This window comes from Oncorhynchus mykiss, chromosome 22 (genome assembly GCF_057628025.1).
Source record: "Oncorhynchus mykiss isolate SJ-2025 chromosome 22, ASM5762802v1, whole genome shotgun sequence".
In the NCBI taxonomy this organism is placed as follows: domain Eukaryota; kingdom Metazoa; phylum Chordata; class Actinopteri; order Salmoniformes; family Salmonidae; genus Oncorhynchus; species Oncorhynchus mykiss.
In genome coordinates this window covers 30,440,069-30,456,952 of record NC_143043.1, presented here as the reverse complement: position 1 = coordinate 30,456,952, position 16,884 = coordinate 30,440,069, and the positions used below count along the sequence as shown (strand labels likewise).

Genomic DNA, 16,884 nt, shown 5'->3' with positions numbered 1-16,884 from the left:
CTCCCTGTTCACCCATGACTGTGTGGTCATGCAATCTTCCAACTCCATCATCAAGTTTGCAAAAATTTTAAATTTTAAATTGATTTGCATTTTAATGAGGGAAATAAGTATTTGACCCCTCTGCAAAACATTACTTAGTACTTGGTGGCAAAACCCTTGTTGGCAATCACAGAGGTCAGACGTTTCTTGTAGTTGACCACCAGGTTTGCACACATCTCAGGAGGGATTTTGTCCCACTCCTCTTTGCAGATCTTCTCCAAGTCATTGAGGTTTTGAGGCTGACGTTTAGAAACTCGAACCTTCAGCTCCCTCCACATATTTTCTATGGGATTAAGGTCTGGAGACTGGCTAGGCCACTCCAGGACCTTAATGTGCTTCTTCTTGAGCCACTCCTTTGTTGCCTTGGCCGTGTGTTTTGGGGCATTGTCATGCTGGAATACCCATCCACGACCCATTTTCAATGCCCTGGCTGAGGGAAGGAGGTTCTCACCCAAGATTTGATGATACATGGCCCCGTCCATCGTCCCTTTGATGCGGTCTAGTTGTCCTGTCCCCTTAGCAGAAAAACACCCCCAAAGCATAATGTTTCCACCTCCATTTTTGACGGTGGGGATGGTGTTCTTGGGGTCATAGGCAGCATTCATCCTCTTCCAAACACGGCGAGTTGAGTTGATGCCAAAGAGCTCCATTTTGGTCTCATCTGACCACAACACTTTCACCCAGTTTGCCAATGAACATCTGAATGATTCAGAGGACAACTTCAGGCGGGCATGTATATGTGCTTTCTTGAGCAGGGGGACCTTGCAGGCGCTGCAGGATTTCAGTCATTCACAGTGTAGTGTGTTACCAATTGTTTTATTGGTGACTATGGTCCCAGCTGCCTTGAGATCATTGACAAGATCCTCCTGTGTAGGTCTGGGCTGATTCCTGACTGTTCTCATGATCATTGCAACTCCACGAGGTGAGACCTTGCATGGAGCCCCAGGCCGAGGGAGATTGACAGTTCTTTTGTGTTTCTTCCATTTGCGAATAATTGCACCAACTGTTGTCACCTTCTCACCAAGCTGCTTGGCGATGGTCTTGTAGCCCATTCCAGCCTTCTGTAGGTCTACAATCTTGTCCTTGACATCCTTGGAGAGCTCTTTGGTCTTGGCCATGGTGGAGAGTTTGGAATCTGATTGATTGATTGCTTCTGTGGACAGGTGTCTTTTATTCAGGTAACAAACTGAGATTAGGAGCACTCCCTTTAAGAGTGTGCTCCTAATCTCAGCTCGTTACCTGTATAAAAGACACCTGGGAGCCAGAAATCTTTCTGATTGAGAGGGGTCAAATACTTATTTCCCTCATTAAAAGGCAAATCAATTTATAACATTTTTGACATGCGTTTTTCTGGATTTTTTGTTGTAGTTATTCTGTCTCTCACTGTTCAAATAAACCTACCACTAAAATTATAGACTGACCATTTCTTTGTCAGTGGACAAACATACAAAATCAGCAGGGGATCAAATACTCTTTTCCCTCACTGTACATCACAGACAAACTGAAAAGGTCCACCCACACAGACAGTGTGGTGAAGAAGGCGCAATAGCGCCTCTTCAACCTCAGGAGGCTGAAGAAATGTGGCTTGTCACGTAAAACTTTTACAGATGCACAATCGAGAGCAACCTGTTACCTATCACCGCCTGGTATGGCAATTGCACAGCCCTCAACCGCAAGGCTCTCCAGAGGGTAGTGCGGTCTGCACAACGCATCACTGGGGATAAACTACCTGCCCTCCAGGACACCTACAGCACCTGATGTCACAGGAAGGCCAAAACGATCATCAAGGACAACAACCACCTGAGCCACTGCCTGTTCACCCCAATATCATCAAGAAGGCAAAATCAGTACAGGTGCATCAAAGCTGGGACCGAGAGACTGAAAAAAAGCTATCTCAAGGCCTTCAGACTGTTAAACAGCCATCATCAACAGAGGCTGCTGCCAACATACTGACTCAAATCTCTGGTCACATTAATAAATGGACTTAATAAAGGTATCACTAGTCAATTTAAATAATTTTTACATAGAGGTATCACTAGCCACTATAAATAACGTAACTTGAATAATGTCTACATATCCTACATTACCCAATATGTATATACTGTATTCTACACCATCTTGCCTATGCCGCACACCATCGCTCATCCATATATTTATATGTACATATTCATTCCTTTACATTTGTGTGTATAAGGTAGTTGTTGTGAATTTGTTAGTTTACTTGTGAGATTTTACGGCATAGTCGGAACTAGAAGCACAAGCATTTCGCTACACTCGCATTAAGATCTGCTAAACATCTGTATGTGACCAATAAAATTAGATTTGGATTTGATACCTCTGTTGATCCTACAGCTATTGTATGCAGTAATCATGAGCCTATGAACAAGAGTTACACTGAAAGCACTGAGGCAGTGTGCCCTAGTAGGAAGACCACTGTGTGCAGCTCACCTTGCACTATCAGCTCCAATATAAATAACATGAGAAAGTCTACTTCTGATAAGCTTCCCAGTAAAGCATTACAAATAATCAAGCAACCCAGAAGTGCTAAAAATAGCCCATATTAACATATGTAGCCTGAGATCAAGGTCCATGAAGTCAATAACTTGCTTTTAACAGATGACATTCATATTCTGACTCTCACTTAGATAATACCTTTGATGATACACTGGTAGCAATAAATGGTTATGACATCTACCGAAATGACAGAAATGCCAACAGCGGCGGTGTTGCGGTCTATATTCAGAACCACATTCCTGTGAAGTTGACAGACGATCTCATGTTAAATACTGTTGAAGTAATATGGCTACAGGTTCATCTGCCTCACTTAAGCCCATTCTTGTGGGAAGCTGCTATAGACCTCCAAGTTCTAACAGTCAGTGTCTGGATAATGTGTGTGAAATGCTTGATCATGTATGTGATATCAACAGAAAAGTATATTCTCTGGGTGATTTAAATATTGACTGGCTCTCATCAAGCTGCCCACTCAAGAAAAAAAATTAAAAAGTAACCAGTGCCTGCAACCTGGTTCAGGTTGTCAACCAATCTACGAGGGAATTTACAAACAGCACAGAAATGAAATCATCAACATGCATTGATCACATCTTTACTAATGCTGTCAAAATTTGCTTTAAAGTAGTATCCACATCGATAGGATGTAGTGATCCCAATAAAGTAGCCATATCTAATAAAACCAAAGTTCCAAAGGCTGGGCCTAAAATAATGTATAAGATGTCATACAATAAGTTTTGTAGTGATTCATATGTTGATAATGTGAAAAATATTTGCTGGTCTGTGGTGTGTAATGAGGAGCAACCAGACACTGCACTTGACACATTTATGAAATTGCTTATTCAGGTTACTATTAAGCACGCACCGATTAAGAAAATTACTGTAAAAACTGTTAAATCCCCTTGGATCGATGAGGAATTGAAAAATGTTATTGTTGAGAGGGATGAGGCAAAAGGTATGGCAAATAAGTCTGACAGAACAACTGATTGGCAAACGTACTGCAAATTAAGAAATCACGTGACTAAACTAAATAAAAATAAACTATACTATGAAACATAAATAAATCATTTAAAGAATGATAGTAAAAAGCTTTGGAGTACCTTAAAATGACATTTTGGGAAAAAAGGGAAACTTGACTCCATCATTCATTGAATCAGATGGCTCAGTCATCACAAAACCCACTGATATTGCTACTTCAATTATTTTCATTGGCAACATAAGCAAACTTAGGTATGACATGCCTGCAAACACTGACACTAGACATCCAAGTACATTTGACGAAATTCTGAAAGACAAGAATTCTACTTTTGAATTCCGAAAAGTCAGTGTGGAAGAGGTGAAAGAATGATTGTTGTCTATCAACAATGACAAGCCACCAGGGTCTGACAATCTGGATAGAAAATTGCTGAGTATAATATCGGACGATATTGCCACATCTTCAATTTAAACCTACTAGAAAGTGTGTGCCCTCAGGCCTGGATGGAAGCCAAAGTCATTATACTACCCAAGAAGAGTAAAGCCCCCTTTACTGGCTCAAATAACCAACCAATTAGCCTGTTACTAACCCTTAGTGAACTTCAGGAAAAAAAATGTGTTTGACCAGATACAATCATATTTCACAGTAAACAAATTGACAACAGACTTTCAGGAAGCTTATAGGAAAGGACACTCAACAGGCACAACACAAGCCTGGGAGAAATTGATGATAAAATTATTGTGGGGGGCTGTCTTGTTAGACTTCAGTGCAGCTTTTGACATTATCGATCATAGTCTGCTGCTGGAAAAACTTGTGTTATGGCTTTACACCCCCTGCTATAATGTGGATAAATGGTTACTTGTCTAATAGAACAGAGGGTGTTCTTTAATTGAAGCCTCTCAAGCATAATCCAGGTAGAATCAGGAATTCCCCAGGGTAGCTGTTCAGGCCCCTTAGATTTTTCATATCTTTACTAACGACATGCCACTGGCTTTGAATAAAGCCAGCATGTCTATGTATGAGGATGACTCAACACTATACACGTCAGCTACTACAGCAACTGAAATGACTGCAACACTTAAAAGTGCTGCAGTTAGTTTGGGAATGGGTAGCAAGGAATAAGTTAGTCCTAAATATTTCCAAAACTAAAAGCATTGTATTTGGGACAAATCCTTCACTAAACCCTAAACCTCAACTACATCTCATAATGAATAATGTAGACATTTTGCAAGTTGAGGTGACTAAACTGCTTGGAGTAACCATGGATTGTAAACTATCATGGTCATAACATATTGATACAACAGTAGCTAAAATGGGGAGAAGTCTGTCCATAATAAAGCACTGCCCTGCCTTCTTAATAATACTATCAACAAGGAAAATCCTACAAGCCCTAGTTTTGTCACACCTAGACTACTGTTCAGTAGTTTGGTCAGGTGCCACAAAGTGGGACTTAGGAAAAATGCAGTTGGCTCAGAACAGGGCAGCACTGCTGGCCCTTAAAAGTACACGGAGAGTGAACATTAATGACATGCATGTCAATCTCTCATGGCTCAAAGTGGAAGAGAGATTGACTTCATCACTACTTGTTTTTGTAAGAGCTGCTGACAAGCTGAATGAACTCTATTCCACATCAGGTAAGTGATGCAAGCAGTAGAATCATAAAAAACAGGTAAAAATACACCTTGTGGATCAAAGGGGATTGTGAGGAGACACATTGTGAAATTGTTGTATGGTGGTATTAAACATTTTGTATTGTCGATATGTAGTGGTGTAATAATGTGATGATGTACTGTTGTATCTTTTGTTTTATATGTAATGTAAGTGCTTTAATGCGTTTGGACCCCAGGAAGAGCAGTAGCTAATGGGGATCCCTAATAAATGCAAATGCTGCAGAAATGTTTTGGTACGCTTTCCCAGATCTGTGCCTCGACACAATCCTGTCTCGGAGCTCTATGGACAATTCCTTCAACCTCATGGCTTGGTTTTTGCTCTGACAAGCACGGTCAACAGTGGGACCTTTTACAGACAGGTGTGTGCCTTTCCAATCAATAGAATTTACCACAGGTGGACTCCAATCAAGTTGTAGAAACATCAAGGATGATCAATGGAAACAGGATGCACCTAGGCTCAATTTCAAGTCTCATAGCAAAGGCTCTGAATACTTATGGAAACAAGGTTATTTCTGAGGGAATTTGAGGGATTTTTAAAATCCATTTTAGAATAAGGCTGTAACGTAACAAAATGTGGAAAAAGCGAGGGGGTCTAAATACTTTCCAAATGCACTGTACGTGTGTACTTGAGCTCCTTAAGCAACACATCGCCTCTGTTTAAAATGTTGTGTCCTCAGAGCTGTGGAAGGAATGCTATTCAATGGAATTGGCCACAGATATTTGGCCCTGACAGCAGCAGTGTCTTCACAGGCGTTTCTACACTTAATCATATAAACCAACAACCTGGAGAAGATCTGTGGTAGAGGTGGGGCAAACCCTGGAGGAATTCAAACAACAGAACTTTGCACTGTGATATCATACAGTAAATCAATATGAGAGAGAGAAAGAGAGAGAGAGAGAGAGAGAGAGAGAGAGAGAGAGAGAGAGAGAGAGAGAGAGAGAGAGAGAGAGAGAGAGAGAGAGAGAGAGAGAGAGAGAGAGAGAGAGAGAGAGAGAGAGAGAGAGAGAGAGAGAGAGAGAGAGAGAGAGAGAGAGAGAGAGAGAGAGAGAGAGAGAGAGAGAGAGAGAGATGGCAGTGGTGAAGAAAGTGCAAGACAATTGTTATCTCCGGCATCTCGCACGCTTTTCTGCTGGAATCGTTGGCAGTTACATTTGAGACAAAAGCCTTGCTGTTTGACTGGGTTGAAAGATGGAGAGTGAGTGAGAGATAGAAAGGTGAAAGCCACGAAAGAGGGAGGGTTGATGAGACAGTAGGGAGCAGTGTCTGCGTGAAACAGTAATACAGTCATGACTTTGGGTGTCACAATTTACTCCCCCCTCTCCTTTTAATAGATCCATTCTTCAGTGCTAATGTAAACTCTCTGGCAGTGCTCCCTCAGGCAGACACACCACCAGCCTGGGTTTCTGTTTCACTTAATCACACAAACACCACTTCAAACAGACAGAAAACGAATGATAATCAAACACTGATTTGACACGGAAATGAACAATATGTGTGTGTGTGTGTGTGTACTGTATGTGCATGCACGCGTACATGTGGGTCTCGTGCTTTTTACAGTCAATCAGGGAAATAATCCACCTGGATGTAATCCCATCTGAACCTCATCACTGAAGAGTCATTAACAGCAACATCCATTAATAACGCAGCCCTACAGACTGTACCTCTCCATCTCAGCCATAACCATGTCAGGAAAAGCAGTGTCTAGAGACACTCCTTTCTACCTCGATCCCTTCAGAGCTGACTGCGGGTGCAGTACTCCTGACCTACCCAGTCCCAGCCCACATATATAATATATGGCTGTTCAGGGAGCACCTCGGTGCTATAGCATACTGTAGCAGCAGTAATCAAACTAGGAGGAGCTGCATATTGTTGTACTGCCTCTTTCACTGTCACTACTATAGTTTCCATCATTTAAGACTGAATGCTGTCAGTGAACACAGAGGTCAGAGCCCATACAAGCACATACATTCACACCCACATCAAGTTCTCCCCCTCTTCACTAGGTGAAACTATGCAAAAGCAAACAAAAACATCCCACTGCTGTAATCTAATATTTCAGAATACATTGACCACCATCAGCCAAACACAATAGCAGCATATCATATTATTCCTCACCTTAGGGTCTGTACTCTATGGAGTGAAAGAGCATTCACCAGTCTGGTTCGTTCAGCACAGTCAGGTCTGTATCATATTAACTATCATGCTGGGGATTCAAACATCATGCAATACTCAGGCTCACACTGAGTTACACCCATACAGCACAGTGTAAAACACAAGCACCTGAAGGTAGGTATGCTGGCATTATAATCTACTATCATTACTATAGATTACTCTCATTACTATAGACAGTGAGGAGGATGTTTAATTTAACCCTACCAAAGACAGTGAGGCAGACGGTAGCACTCTTGGTGCCCTCTGGGTAGGTGTGGTACTCGCAGGTGTAGCAGCCCTCATCCTGGATGATGACTGGTCTGATGGACAGCTGGCTGTGGGAGAGGGAGGGGGTCAGCCAGGCCCTCTCCTGGTAGGGTGGCTCGATCATGGGGTCGCTGTATTTGGCATAGGAGGCTACTCCGCTTGAGTCCCGCTGCTTTGCTGTATGTCTCCACAGCACTTGCTGTACCTTCTCTGGCAGGCCATAGGAGCAAGACAGGGCTGCCGCCTTACCACTCACCGCTGTCTTGTTACCCTCCGCAGTCACACGGGCTGGAGGAGGCGGGAAAGAACATGCTAACACAGGATTAAAAGGGCAGACAGAGAGACGGGCAGACAGACAAGTACACACACACACGCACTATGGTATGCTATCTGTACGTCTAACTTTCTGTCTGGAACAGCTGTTTCTGATTGTCAGTATGTGCATCCCCTCCCCTCCTCAGTCAGTGGTCAGTAACCACACAGGACCCATCAATAACACATGAGTAGGCTCCCACAGCTTCTACTTAAAATGCTGATATGGGAACATAAAACAAAACACATGGGGATGGGAGTCTTGACATCTCTATAGTATAGAACAGGGATCATAAACTACACTGAACAAAAATATAAATTCAACATTTGAAGTGTTGATCCTATGTTTCATGAGCTGAAATAAAAGATTACAGAAATTTCCCATACGCATCTAAAGCTTACTTCGCTCAAAATGTTATTTTTTTTATACCCCTGTTAGTGAGCATTTATTATACATGTATAGTCACTTTACCCCTACCTACATGTACAAATTACCTTGACTAACCTGTACACCCACACATTGACTCTGTACCGGTACCCCATGTATATAGCCTCATTATTGTTATTTTATTGGTTACTTTGTATTTAGTAAATATTTTCTTAACTCTATTTCTTGAACTGCATTTTTGGTTAAGGGCTCTTAAGTAAGGATTTCACGGTAAAGTCTACACCTGTTTTACTCGGCGCATGTGACAAATTGAATTTTATTTCTCCTTTGTCAAAATAATCCATCCACCTAACAGGTGTGGCATATCAAGATGCTGATTAAACAGCACAATCATTACACAGGTGCACCTTGTGCAAGGGACAATAAAAGGCCACTAAAAAGGCCACTAAAATGACTTGTCACACAACAGAATGCCACAGATGTCTCAAGTTTTGAAGGAGCGTGCAATTGGCATGCTGACTGCAGGAATGTCCACCAGAGCCTTTGAATGTTCATTTCTCTACCATAAGCTGCCTCCAACGTTGTTTTAGAGAATTTAACAGTACATACAACCGGCCTCCCAACTGCAGACCACGTGTAAACAGGCCAGGACTTCCACATCCAGCTTCTACACCTGCGGGATTGTCTGAGACTAGCCACCCAGACAGCTGATGAAATGGTGGGTGTGCAACACCAAATAATTTCTGCACAAACTGTCAGAAACTGGCTCAGGGAAGCTGATCGGCGTGCTCGTCGTCCTCGCAAGGGTCTTGACCTGACTGCAGTTCGGCGTTGTAAAAGACTTCAGTGGGAAAATGCTCACCTTCGATGGCCACTGGCACGCTGGAGAAAATGTTGCATGTTGGTGTTTTTTCAGTCTTTTATGTTCAACAATTAAATAAAAATCACCCGCCAGTTTGGGAACCCTGGTACAGAGGTTTATCAAAAGAGGAGTGAATAGGGAAAGGCTTGTGATTTGTTTTTGTAATCTGCAAATAAGTAGCATACACTGAGAGTTCACTGAGAACAACGTAGGGCACCAGAAAATAAAGTCTACATTTTATTCAGAAACAATAACAGGCTCCTCTTAAACAGTCAATATGAATGGTCTCCTCTACTTACATGTGACGGTGAGGCAGGTGTGTCCCTCCTGCGATCCCCCCGGGTACAGGTCAAAAATGCATGTGTAGCAGCCCTCGTCTCTGAAGCCCACCCTGCGGATGGTGATGGCTGAGGTGTCCTTGGGGGAGGGGGCCAGCTCGACATGCTGCTGGCCGCTCACGCTGTCCTTCTGGCTGGGCTCGTAGGTCAACAGAGTCTTGTTCTGGACATCCAGCCAGCGCACCTGTTTAAGGGTGTCCCCACGCCCCTTGGATACCATGCAGGACAGAGTGAAGGGGAGCTCCACTGGGGCCTCCACACGCTCAGGAGCCGTTACTTTGCCTGGGACACGGATAGGGGTGGGGACAACAGGGTTTACAGATCAGTCAAACAACTCATGCACTTGTGGCATGTAAAATGTCTAGCACTGTATACAACATATTGGTTGGTGGAAACGTGCATTGCCACAATATATGTGAACTTCCTAATAAAAAAAAAAAATGTGTCAATATTTCGTGTGCTATGTCCACTCACACTGCAGTCTGACCACCATCAGTAGGGACACACACAGCTGCAGGCATCGCATCAGGGAGGACTCACACATCATAGTCTGCTTTGGGCAGATTAGAGAGGCATTGGACTGAGGGACTGGGGTCAAAGTTCAAAGCTCCAAGACCAGGGTAAGTCACTAACTAAAATAGTTCCAAATAACCTCTGTCTGTGCCATCATCCCAAAAATGTTTACTTACGGTCTGAACACGCTTCTTGAGTGGTTTATAGGAGTCTCATCTTACGCTCTGTCTCCTAGGAAAGATGACACACATGAATTTGGGTTAAGCCAGTATTGAAATCTGCCTTTGAAGTGCAGATATAGGATCAGTTAACTAAATTAGACATTTTAAGGCAAAATGCAGGGCATCATTCCATCATCAAGGGATCAGCCACGCCCATTACACACAAGCCTTTCCTTTGATTCAATGGTTGCCATGCTCTACCAGACCGAGGCTACAATTGAGTCCATTGAGGACAAATGATCATGAACCCAGCATTTGCTTTTGAGATATCCAATTGAATAAAGCCCACCTCAAAAGAAAAACAAAGGCTGTTTTGAGTTTTGCCTAAAATGGAAAGGTGTGTGTTGTAAAATGCAATCGCTTCACTTTCTTGAATAAGATTAGGCCACTTGCCAGCTTTGAAATAGTTATTGTGAAAAATAACCTGTTATCCTATGAACACTTAGACCAGTGCTTTCAAAACTTTGGGCTGCACCCCCACTATCAGATTTGGCAGGAATGGGTTCAGAGGTACAGGGAGATTTTAAAAAATGAGAAAAAAAAACTTGATTTGACCATTAATTCATAAAAAAACAAGTTGCCATCTCAAGAGGTCAAATAAAGAACAACACTATGTGCCTATTAAGTGCGAGGCCAATTCCAAGGTAACAGAGTGATGCTGAGACTCAGATTTTTCACTTTAAAATGTATGCCAAACAAACACCAATGATTAAAGTTAAACAAACCATGCAACTCTATCCACAAGGACGACTTTTAACAATTTACAGATACTTGACAAAAACTTGAAAAACAGTGCAGATGCAAAGTCTGGTTATCATGTCTAGCCTGTCTATGCATAACAACATTGACATGTTATGCTAGAATCAATTAGTTTCCCCATCACGAAACACCAGCAAATGGCCACAAAGAGACACCAGCAAATGACCACAAAGAGTAGAACCAGCTCACCTGCTTTTACACTATGATTTGACTATTATATCTTCAATGTTTCTTTTGAAACGAATATTTAAAAAAGGAATCGTTTCACTGAGCTCAGTTCACAAAACAGGGTTTACCTTCAAATGAGAGACAAAAGTAAATGAATCACATTAAATAATCTTCAGAAATTAATTTGTCAAAGCAACAAAATAACTAGCTTTACAATGATGGTAAAAACTTGAGACATTTTGGGGTTAAAATCTTCCTAGATGTCACAGAGGGTGCACCGAGGGACATGTCAAAATGCAGAATCCTTATTCACATTAAAAAAACGACTCTCCGTGTGGTCTATATTAAAGTGCACTTCATTTAATAAAAGCTTTAAAAATGCAATATTGGTGGTCAATTTCTACTTAAAATATCACAGCGACGTAAAACGCGCACATTTCGTGGATTAACTGCACTATCCTGAAACGTTCTCTTATACAATACATTTAATAGCTTACCTCTGTGTGTGGTGTAGTCTGCGGGCGTTACTTTGATAGCTAGATTGCACACTTTACTCTCATGGTCCGTGTATTCCATTGAGTGTCTATAACGGGTGTATTTAGAGCTGGTCCGGGTAAAATCCCGCCTACCTGTGAGAGTCCAGTCAAATCAGGACCGAGTGAATGGACGGGTTATTTGTTACAAAACTAAACCGACGCGAGGGCAACTATGTTTCTTATGGACAGAAAAGAGCAGAGGCTCTGAGCTGACCGATCAGGTCCATTGTCTACTTGCGCAACTATGGGGCAAAATAAATTGATTTAAATTGTTGACAACATGTAAACTATATTTCGTCTCCAATATATTTTTTTAAACAAACACATTTGCACAAGTACATGACATCCGTCAAAACAAGCTATAGTATCAAGAACAAGATGAAAGGAGCTACTTACAATTCCCCACATGGGAGTTTTGTCAATCTTTCTTGTAATCTGGCCATCCAGAATCATAGAAACATGCTGTCCCATTGAAGCGCAGACATTGTTTTCGTGACCTTGTCCGCTAACCCATCTATATGAAAGGGCATTGGGCAACAGAGGAAAATACCGGTTTTGTTGTAATGCATGAAATTGTAGGTTTATGTCATGGTGCCAACACTGGTCATGCTTCGGGTCAAATAATTGCATGTCCTTTTACCGCACTTGTGTGCAAAATAGTGGTGCTGACAAGAAGGCACAGCTATCACTCAACAGCTTCTGGTGTGGGCAGGCTGCCCTTTAGTGCTGCGTATTGACAGTTCAAAGGCATATACAGTAGATTCGGTTTACTCCTAGTAGTCCAGCTGATAATTGTTCAATTTAATGACAACTATCGAACTTGTTACACGAATACTAGATACCTTACCTTGAGAAATTTTAAAATATTAGAGGCAGTCTTGGTAGCCTGTCAGTCAACCATTAAAATGTCTGCCATCCTGATTTCCTGTTGGTAGAAAATAGGGTAAAATCAGTCCAAACAATATAAGGTTGATTTTGCAAATATGGACACTTTTGTATGTAAAATGTTTTTGAAAATAAAACCTATTGAAACGTATTTTATTCACTCTGTCTGGAAACAAGATCTAAGTAACTGAGACCATACTTTTAAGAACATAATGATTTTTAAAAATCGGTTTCCGCATACCAAAAGGGAAATGTCATTACCACCATGTCCTAAAATGTGCTATTTTAGTTGAAAAGGTCATTACAGAAATTGTACCTGAGGTATTTTGTATAACATTTCACATTATATATATATATATATATATATATATATATATATATATACATATATATTTTTTTTTGTTTTACTATTTAGAAGTTTTAATTATATGTATACATCATTGTCATGTCTACATATGCCTTGATGATACTCAGAAACATGTATTTACCAAATCAAAATGTTAAGATTATTCCTAAAATATAAAATATTAAGAACATGCATACAGTATAAAGGTTAGCATATGGGAAAAATCATCAATATCAGTTGTAATTGACTTAGTATTGTGGTAATGACAGAGTGTGGTGGAAATTACATATCATAAACAACTGCTGAAAAATACAATTAAATATTATGTCACAGTAATTTTATTGAAGATATGGGACAGACCATTCAAAACCTCAAAAAACTAAAAGGTCACATGCCTCAAGAACGTAAAGAATATTTTATAACAATTTGGGATTCAATGCAATAGGCATAAATACAAGGTTGGAAACACTGGTTGACATTAAACAAATCATTGTTCACTGGCTGCAGTCTATTGATTCAGACACATGAGACAGGTGTGTGCTCACTTAAGATGAGGTTTTGCCCTTAAAACCCCATCTGGACATAGACATAACTGATATGGGCAGAATGCTTAAATTCTTGTTAATCTAACTGCACTGTCCAATTTACAGTAGCTATTACAGTGAAATACCATGCTATTGTTTGAGGAGAGTGCACAGTTATGAACTTGAAAATGTATTAATAAACCAATTAGGTACATTTGGGCAGTCTTGATACAACATTTTGAACAGAAATGCAATAGTTCATTGGATCACTCTAAAACTTTGCACATTGCTGCTATGTAGTGGCCAAAATCTACATGTGCCCAATATTTTTCTTTGTATTATCTTTTACCAGATCTAATGTGTTATATTCTCCTACATTCATTTCACATTTCCACAAACTTCAACAAAGTTTTTCCTTTCAAATTCTATCAAGAATATGCATACATGTATCCTTGCTTCAGGTCCTGAGCTACAGGCAGTTAGATTTGGGTATGTCATTTTAGGCAAAAATTTGCAAAAAGGGGTCCGATCACTCTATTGCTTAACGAGAGACCAAATCTCCTCCCAGATGTTGCCATCAAGCATCACATGCCATTTTGTCACTGGATGAGGCTCAGAGACAAGCCCAAGCACATTTTCTGGTTGGTACTGTACCATACAATGTCCTCTCTCATTGGCCAAAATAATCGGTTGGCTCCCTCACGACTCATGGTTTTTCAACATCTTGTATAATATCATATTTCACAACACACCACTTTCCAATCGGTCTCTCAACACACCAATTTAATTTCTCTTGAGGTATCTTTTTTTTTGTTTCTTAATTACTCTTGGTATCTTATAGGATCTTGTTTGATTTCTTTTAAATACACACTACATTACCAAAAGTATGTGGACACCTGCTCGTCGAACATCTCATTCCAAAATCATGGGCATTAATATGGAGTTGGTCCCTCCTTTGCTGCTATAACAGCCTCCGCTTTTCTGGGAAGACTTTCCACTAGATGTTGGAACATTGCTATGGAGATTTGCTTCCATTCAGCCAATCGGCAATTATGCCTGGCTCGCAGTCAGCGTTCCAATTCATCCCAAAGTTGTTCGATGGGGTTGGGGTCAGGGCTCTGTGCAGGCCAGTCATATTCACCCACAACAATCTCAACAAACCATTTCTGTATGGACCTCGCTTTGTGCACAGGGGCATTGCAATGCTGAAAGAAATGGTCTGAAACAGGAAGAGGCCTTCCCCAAACTGTTGCCAAAAAGTTGGAACCACAGAATTGCCTAGAATGTCATTGTATGCTGTAGTGTTAAAATTTCCCTTCACTGGAACAAAGGGGCCTAGCCCGAACCATAAAAAACAGCTCCAGACCATTATTCCTCCTACACCAAACTTATCAGTTGGCACAATGCATTGGGTTGGGTAGCGTTCTCCTGGCATCCGCCAAACACAGATTTGTCCATTGGACTGCCAGATGGTGAAGCGTGATTCAACACTCCAGAGAACACGTTTCCACTGCTCCAGAGTCCAATGGTAGCTAGCTTTACACCACTCCAGCCGACGCTTGGCATTGAGCATGGTGATCTTATGCTTGTGTGCTTCTGCCCGGCCATGGAAACCCATTTCATGAAGCTCCCGACGAACAGTTCTTGTAATGACATTGCTTCCAGAGCCCGTTTGGAACTCGGTAGTGTGTTGCAACCCGAGGACAGACCATTTATACGTACTTCAGCACTCCGTGGTCCCGTTCTGGAAGCTTGTGTGGCCTACCACTTCACAGCTGAGTCGTTGTTGCTCCTAGACATTTCCACTTCACAATAACAGGGCAGCTCTATTAGGGCAGACATTTGCCACGTTGAAAGTCACTGAGCTCTTAAGTACCAGCCATCCTACTGCCAATGTTTGTCTATGGAGATTGCATGGCTGTTTTCTCAATTTTAAACACCTTTCAGCAACCGATGTGGCTGAAATAGCAATGTCCGTACTGTGAGACGCCTAAGACAACGCTACAGGGAGACAGGATGGATAGCTGATCGTCCTCGCAGGATCGGAACATCAAATCAAAGTTTATTTGTAACGTGCGCAGGCAGCTTAGCACCAGTGATGTACTGGGCCGTACGCACTACCCTCTGTAGTGCCTTGCGGTCAGAGGCCGAGCAATTGCCATACCAGGCAGTGATGCAACCAGTGCTCTCGATGTTGCAGCTGTAGAAACTTTTGAGGATCTCAGGTCCCATGCCAAATCTTTTTAGTTTCCTGAGGGGGAATATGCTTTGTCGTGCCCTCTTCACGACTGTCTTGGTGTGTTTGGACCATTCTAGTTTGTTGTTGATGTGAACACCAAGGAACTTGAATCTCTCAACCTGCTCCACTACAGCCCTGTTGATGAGAATGGGGGCTTGCTCGGTCCTCTTTTTCCTGGCCCCACCCTCTGATCTCCTCACTATAGGCTGTCTCATCGTTGTTGGTGATCAGGCCTACCACTATTGTGTCATCTGCAAACTTAATGATGGTGTTGGAGTTGTGCCTGGCCATGCAGTTGTGGGTGAACAAGGAGTACAGGAGGGGACTGAGCATGCACCCCTGTGGAGCTCCAGTGTTGACGATCAGCGTGGCAGATGTGTTGCTACCCACCCTCACTACCTGGGGGCGGCCCGTCAGGAAGTCCAGGATCCAGTTGCAGAGGGAGGTGTTTAGTCCCAGGATCCTTAGCTTAGTGATGAGCTTTGTGGGTACTATGGTGTTGAACGCTGATCTGTAGTCAATGAATAGCATTCTCACATAAGTGTTCCTTTTGTCCAGGTGGGAAAGGGCAGTGTGGAGTGCAATAGAGATTGCATCGTCTGTGGTACTGTTTGGGCGGTAAGCAAATTGGAGTGGGTCTAGCGTTTCTGGGAAAATGGTGTTGATGTGAGCCCTTACCAACCTTTCAAAGCACTAAATGGCTACGGACGTGAGTGTTACGAGTCTGTAGTCATTTAGGCAGGTTGCCTTTGTGTTCTTGGGCACAGGGACCATGGTGGTCTGCTTGAAACATGTTGGTATTACAGACTCAATCAAGGACATGTTGAATATGTCAGTGAAGACACCTGCCAGTTGGTCAGCACATGCCCGGAGCACACGTCCTGGTAATCCGTCTGGCCCTGCAGCCTTGTGTATGTTGACCTCTTAAACTTTTTTGGGATAGGGGGCAGCATTTGGAATTTTGGATGAAAAGCGTGCCCAAAGTAAACTGCCTGCTACTCAGGCCCAGAAGCTAGGATATGCATATAATTGGTAGATTTGGATAGAAAACACTAAAGTTTCCAAAACTGTTAAAATATTGTCTGTGAGTATTACAAAACTGAAATGGCAGGCGAAAACCTGAGGGAAATCCATCCAGGAAGTGCTATTATTTTGAAATGGATGTTTTTCCATTGAAATCC

At 42.0% G+C, this 16,884-nt stretch overlaps 1 protein-coding gene across 17 annotated transcripts in view; it reads right to left on the bottom strand.

Annotated features, from left to right (window-relative positions):
• Positions 1-12,660, bottom strand: part of LOC110501614 (OX-2 membrane glycoprotein) — a 29,887-nt gene extending 17,227 nt beyond the window's left edge. Inside the window, exons 1-6 of one of the 17 annotated variants that reach the window (XR_016490594.1) lie at positions 12,557-12,660; positions 12,106-12,223; positions 10,202-10,256; positions 9,987-10,065; positions 9,474-9,794; positions 7,571-9,194 (exon numbers count right to left, since the gene is read on the bottom strand). Coding sequence is in view for 11 of the 17 variants with exons in the window: in XM_021579302.3 (XP_021434977.2) it covers positions 7,571-7,924; positions 9,474-9,794; positions 9,987-10,059 (748 nt within the window). In the remaining 6 variants the exon portion in view is untranslated. Of the gene's footprint in view, positions 1-7,570; positions 9,195-9,473; positions 9,795-9,986; positions 10,066-10,201; positions 10,257-11,670; positions 12,224-12,556 lie in introns of those variants that run through there. The other 16 variants (XR_016490591.1, XM_021579302.3, XM_036958973.2 and 13 more) reach the window with 16 other exon arrangements.
• Between the last annotated feature and the right edge of the window lie 4,224 nt (positions 12,661-16,884).